Source organism: Hemibagrus wyckioides, linkage group LG28, assembly GCF_019097595.1.
Source record: "Hemibagrus wyckioides isolate EC202008001 linkage group LG28, SWU_Hwy_1.0, whole genome shotgun sequence".
Taxonomy (NCBI): domain Eukaryota; kingdom Metazoa; phylum Chordata; class Actinopteri; order Siluriformes; family Bagridae; genus Hemibagrus; species Hemibagrus wyckioides.
In genome coordinates, this window is record NC_080737.1 from 6,403,524 (window position 1) to 6,409,523 (window position 6,000).

General features: G+C 40.0%; 2 protein-coding genes across 2 annotated transcripts; both read right to left on the minus strand.

The window, feature by feature from the left end:
* Positions 1–522: 522 nt before the first annotated feature.
* Positions 523–2,931, minus strand: cfap68 (cilia and flagella associated protein 68). The gene is made up of 3 exons (XM_058382942.1): positions 2,564–2,931; positions 869–938; positions 523–739 (listed from the first exon to the last, which is right to left on the minus strand). The coding sequence occupies exons 1-3, from the start codon at positions 2,777–2,779 to the stop codon at positions 612–614; spliced, it is 414 nt and encodes a 137-aa protein (XP_058238925.1). The 5' UTR covers positions 2,780–2,931; the 3' UTR covers positions 523–611.
* A 292-nt stretch (positions 2,932–3,223) lies between these two features.
* mia (MIA SH3 domain containing) lies at positions 3,224–5,010 on the minus strand. The gene is made up of 5 exons (XM_058382943.1): positions 4,732–5,010; positions 4,222–4,394; positions 3,757–3,890; positions 3,486–3,596; positions 3,224–3,387 (listed from the first exon to the last, which is right to left on the minus strand). The coding sequence occupies exons 2-5, from the start codon at positions 4,349–4,351 to the stop codon at positions 3,364–3,366; spliced, it is 399 nt and encodes a 132-aa protein (XP_058238926.1). The 5' UTR covers positions 4,352–4,394; positions 4,732–5,010; the 3' UTR covers positions 3,224–3,363.
* Between the last annotated feature and the right edge of the window lie 990 nt (positions 5,011–6,000).

The following is a 6,000-nucleotide window of genomic DNA, read 5'->3' on the forward strand; positions in this document are numbered from 1 at the left end:
ATTCTTTTTCTCTTTGAACTTACCTCCCATTCCCACTCATGTCTACGGACAGAATCTTCCAGAATCGATGGTGGCTCATGTAGACCTGCTAGATGGGTGATGGTGTTAGCATTCTGCTGTGGATTTGGCCAAGATTTCAGTTGCACTGTCTTTGTAATGAGTTCTCGGGAGTTTTTCAGTTGATCATCACTACCTGTGTTAAAGGTAGTTTGACTCATTATAGCTGCATTGCACGTTTTTTTTTACACAGTTTTAGAATATTAGTTTCAGTGGTTTTTGCTCACAGTATCTGCCAGAATGAGATGGAGTATTAAGCAGCATTGGGCCGTGTCTATAAAAAGACTGACAGGCGACCTATGTAAACAGACCTGATACCAGTTTTCCAAACAGGAACTCAGACACATAACGCACTTGTATTTCCCAGGTTATTTGTTCCATCAAGATCTAAAAATAATGAACTACTTTGCTTTTAACATCTTTTAAGTCATGTGCCCTTCACACAATCCAGACATGTAGACAGAATGTATACGACTCGACTTTATTGAGAGGATGTAGATTAGTTTTCTCAGCAGCGATGCATGTGCCCTGATGATAATTTTACAGATGACTTTTCAGGACTTTCCAGATGAGGGACGTTCACTGAAGTCCAATCTGTAGCAGGAGTTCGGCACACACTTGGTGTGAGGTGGATTCAGCTCAGGCTGGTGACCTGGAAAGCTTCTGGGCTCTTTCTTAAAAGCTGTAACAACACAAAACAAGCTAGATGAAATAGTCTGATTTATTCATAAGACTGAAACAGACATCTTATTAATAAATTTATTAATGATCTCTTGATTGAATTAAGCAATAAAATATCAAACATACTCACAACTGTAAATTGGCGGTTTCTCTTCTTTGTTATAGCTGGAGGAGTACGTGGTGTCAAAATAATGAGAGAACTGCAGGAAGAAATTTTGTCCGTGAAACGTTTCAGTCAGCTGGGTCAGGTTAAATGTGTTGTACTATTTATATCTTGATGACTGGACTTTGTGATTAGATCAATACATTTTCGGCACTCCTTCATTCGTTATCACGTTCTGCTCAAATGTGGGAAACTCCCTGCTATTTATATACACACACTCACATGGCTATGAAGACACAGGTAGGAATCACACACAGGGTTTAAACACCACAGATTTGCCCACCATTCAGTACAACTGATGGATAAATGGTGAAGACAAATTTCCATCACTGATAATAAAAACTACTTCTATACTATACTGTTCCTGTAAAAAAAATATATATATATAATGTTTATCTACTTAGGTCTTTTCATTTAGATCAAAGTTTTAAAGTGCTTTACATGGTGAAGATTCAAAGGTTACGCTAGTAGCTATTTGTAGCTATAATTATACAACAGATCAGGCATAACATTATGAGCACTGACAGGTGAAGTGAATAAGACTGATGATCTCCTCATCATGGCACCTGTTAGTGGGTGGGATATATTAGGCAGCAAGTGAACATTTTGTCCTCAAAGTTGATGTGTTAGAAGCAGGAAAAATGGCCAAGCATAAGGATTTGAGCGAGTTTGATGAAGGGCCAAATTGTGATGGCTAGACCAGTGGATCAGAGCATCTCCAAAACTGCAGCTCTTCCCAGTCTGCAGTGGTCAATTATCAAAAGTGGTCCAAGGAAGGAACAGTGGTGAACCTGGACAGGGTCATGGGTGGACAAGACTCATGGATGCACGTGTTGAGCGAAGGCTGGCCCGTGTGATCCGATCCAACAGACGAGCTACTGTTGATCAAACTGCTAAAGAAGTTAATGCTGGTTCTGATAGAAAGGTGTCAGAATACACAGCGCATGACGGGTCAGGGCTGTTTGGGCAGCAAAAGGGGGACCAACACAATATTAGACAGGTGGTCATAATGTTGAGGAAAAAGTAGATTTGACACTAATGACAGCTCATAGCTTATGAGTGAGAATTAACCTTATACGTTTTTGGTTCTATTGTAACAGCTCACCCGCAAGGACATGTACAGAAGAAGCTCATAATATAAAACTAATAATTAACAGATTTTGTTAATTTTGCTTAACAAACCAAAATCGTTGATGTGGTGACTTTTTGCTAGCAGTCGTTAATTGAACATTTATGGAAGGAGATTCAGCAGTAAGTACTTGGTAACGTTTCCCATCTCATGGAAAACGTCAGATTCTAGTTAGCTAGAAAACAAAGTGAAGCAAAAAAGCAAAACAAACAGGAAGTACCTCTCTCAGACGTTCCACAAAGTTAAATATATCTATATACCACAAAAAAAACTGTCTGGTGTGTGTCTGCTGTGGTGTAAGCAAAATAAAGCAAACTAAATTAGGCATTTCAGTGCGCGTTGTGTTGCATCACATCCCCTTTTTTTTTTTTGCAATCTGTCTGTCATGCTACACCTTACATCATTTCATATCCCTTACAAGAGATTAGCAGATGATTATTTTCCTGTAACAGCAGTTTTATTCCTTACTTAAATTCAGCAGGTATCCTTTTTTTCCCCTGCTGTTCGGTCTCATTCACATAACCAGTACAAACCTGGGACGGCAGAGGGCGTCGTGATGCTTTGGCTAAACTGGTGTCGAACCTTTTTTCCGACCAGTTCCCAATCAAGGTACCGGGTGAATAAGCATCCTCATTAGTAGTGCATCGCCAGCCATATTGTCGAAACTTGTCCTCTTCGGTCAAATCTCGCCAAACTTCACCGTGACCGGAAGCCCGTAGCATATAATAAAAATGCGCACTGTTTTCCATCTCTATAAATGCTATTTTGTCAGGGAAATCCGCTTTTTTTTTTTTTTTACGATTTTTTAAAATAAATTAATGTTTAAAAATATACATATATTCTGAAATACAAAGTGATTTCAAAGTCCCTCGAGAGAATTAGAATACTCTAGCGCACCTTGTGTTGTCGCCATTCATCCCCATGGTTACTGCACACGCTCGCGTGGAGCTCGGACTCATCCTAATCAGCTTGCCACTTCCGGTATAGGTGCACTTACTGGAACTGCGCTTACAGCTTAAATAGTGCCCTACATTTGAAAAATGACGCCATTTTAGATACAGCCCTTGGTTTGCTTTGGCGATAGGAATAACAACCCGGCGTTTGTAATAGCAGCTGGAGTTTATTTGATATGAAACAATTGAAACAGTGTGTTGCTACTTTTTTTTTTTTAATTGAGCTTAATTAAAAGAGTGTTTAAGAGCAGGTGATTTTAATGAAGCTGCTTCATAAGTGTTAGGGGGGGGCGGGACAAAAAAACAATGCTCGGCATGCTGTAAAGTGCAAAAAGATAATATTCTTTCATTGGAAGATCTCATGGGAAGACCTCAGCATCTCATGGGCAGTAGAAGTCCCATTTCTGAAGAAAAGGAAAAAACATATCGCATGTAAATTTCTAAATAGTTTTTTAAAAAAATGTAGAATGGATACAAAAAAAAAAAAAAATGCATTACACACATTTGTTTTGACCTCAACCTCAGCCGGCATTAAAGCATGGGTCTCTTCCACTACGCTGCTGGGGAAATAGCCAAGCCGAGCCTCCTGCTCACCGTAGTACGATCCCTGGACCTGGATACAGAAGAAATTTAACCTGCAAGCTTTCCACCATAACCTAACCCTTGAGTCTACTACACTCAGTCACACTCAGGCGTTCAAATAAAACTCCATTGATCAATAAGTTTCAAGTCTAAACTAATGGCCTGTAAAGTGTTACAATTCTAAGACTTACACTGCCAGACCAAAAGAGGTTGCCCCGGTCTTTCAGCATGGCGTAGACATAGACGAGTTGGCCTTGGTGGATGGGAATGAAGTGACAGTCCTGTGGATAATAATCTTGGATGGCTTTGGCAATAAGGATGGGATCTGGGGGGCAAATAATGAGTGTTCGGTATTAAACACATTAAATATGTTTATATTGCAAAATCTGATTTCTGTGTGTTAATTAACAATTACAATGGTGTACAAGGAGAAAATATATGTTAACTATATTATAAATATATTTTCACTGATTTATGGCACTTTACATAACCCACAGCTGAACTGAAAACCAGAATTTCTGCTGCAGAAATATATTAGAAACTTCTGTCAGCTTTTATCAGAACTATCAAACAACACGGCAGTATTTCAATGCAAAAAGCACAGATACCTGGCAGACGTACGACTACAAATAATTATTTTACAGGTTAATACTCACGGCTGCATTCTGCATCGGCACACAGCTTCTTGTCCGAGAGTTTTGGCATCTGCCGTCCGGCCTGTGTGTGTAACGGCAGCAGTCCACACAGAACCGAGAGCAGTGCCCAGATAGTGTAGTGTCCCTTCATGATTGTAATCGTTGGAATCAACTAGGGGTTTAGGGGAGCAGAGCTGGGGGCAGACGAAGGAATCTGGTTAAAGCCCTGCCTACATACCACTCCCACCAGCTACTGCAAACAAACACAGGGTGGAATGATGGCTAAAAGTTCTTTTGGGAAGAGAAATGCTTGCCTGGGAGCATAGAAAAAGCAGAAGGATATATTCATAAAGAGTTTTAGAGATAACCATATCTTAAGACTCACAAAGCATTTAAACTATCAATATCAATTTATATATTAATATCAATCAGTTAAGGGTTTAGTGGCTTGCACAACTGTTTCACACCGCTGACGTTTGGTGGTTTGATTCCTGTCTCTTCCATGTGTGCATGGAGCTTGGATGTTCTTACCATCGGTTTCCTCCAGGTACTCCGGTTTCCTCCGCAGTCCAGTGACACATTGTAGACTGACTGCCATCTTTAAATTGTCCGCAGCGTGTAAATGGGTGTGTAATAGTTTGGTACCAAGTCCAGGGTGTTCCCTGCCTTATGCACAGAGTCACATGGGATAGACTCCAGGTTTCTCATGACCCTGTGTAGGATAGGCAGTGCAACAAATGGATAGATGAATGGATGGATGGATGAAAGGGCATCTACAGTAGTTGCCTTATATATAGGTCTTTATATAAAAACTTATTTGTTTGCATATTTTTTTTTAAATGCTCAAATTTGAAATTATATTTTTCTTTGTTTTTGTACATAAAACTACAAGGCCATGGATCCACCATGTATTCTGCTATATAAGGTATTTAAATCTGTACTAAAACATTTGCTCGCGTGCTGTTTTAGGGAAATCAGGATGCTGTGGTGGGGCCTGATGCAAGGCAAAGTCAAAGCTCCTGGAGTTTTCTTCAGTATAACCCAAGAGATCATAATGGAATGCTTACACAGGGAACCTACTGACTATAAATCAGGCAAAATGAGTAACAAAGAAAGCACTGTTTGTGTCTTATCTTGTTTAGACCATATTGAATCCAGCATGTCATCACATTAAGGAAACACAGCTTTCTTCAGGAGCGTAGGCACTCGGTTCCTACTGAGGTAAAATATGCAGGACTGAGAACAGGAAGTGGCATGGAGGAGTTCCACAGGCTCTTGCTTGTGCACTGACACTCGACACACTCGCACCACTGTTCGGAGTCCTCCAGCACCTATAGCCAGGCGGTCTGCACGCTGAGCCAGCTCACCTTCTCACAGGGCAGAAAATAAACAGACTGAAATTCCTAACGGGAACTGCTGCAGTCTCAATGGCTAGGTTTTATTTGGAAGCTAAACTGCTTAGAAGTTTCAATTCAAGTTTCAATTCAAGTGTCCAGAAGAATCAATTCAAGTGTCCAGAAGACTCAAGATGATTTTAATGTCTATCCCAATCTTATATATAATTACATATAATAGAACAAATTAGAATTTCTCCATTACGGTGTAAAAGACAAGAGGTTTCATATTAAATGTGGCAAATGAGTTCGAACCTTTTGCTATTTGGCAGATCATAAGCTCAAATCCCAACACCTTTAATTTGCCTTTAGCAAACTCTGAACACTGAACGATTGGTTGGATAAAATAAGACAAATGTAAGCAGCTCTGGATAACCAGGTCTGGACAAAGGTGGTCTACCAAAAT

Bases quoted from the DNA above. Each gene is read 5' to 3' on its own strand.
- cfap68 (XM_058382942.1), bottom strand. From the start codon at position 2,779: ATGGAAAACAGTGCGCATTTTTATTATATGCTACGGGCTTCCGGTCAC. The intron at 939-2,563 runs GTTTGTACTGGT...TTCTTCCTGCAG, and splicing joins GACGCCCTCTGCCGTCCCAG to TTCTCTCATTATTTTGACAC. The intron at 740-868 runs GTGAGTATGTTT...GTGTTGTTACAG, and splicing joins GAAACCGCCAATTTACAGTT to CTTTTAAGAAAGAGCCCAGA.
- mia (XM_058382943.1), bottom strand. From the start codon at position 4,351: ATGAAGGGACACTACACTATCTGGGCACTGCTCTCGGTTCTGTGTGGA. The intron at 3,597-3,756 runs GTAAGTCTTAGA...TTCTGTATCCAG, and splicing joins ACCTCTTTTGGTCTGGCAGT to GTCCAGGGATCGTACTACGG. The intron at 3,388-3,485 runs GTGTGTAATGCA...CCTTTTCTTCAG, and splicing joins AGGTTGAGGTCAAAACAAAT to AAATGGGACTTCTACTGCCC.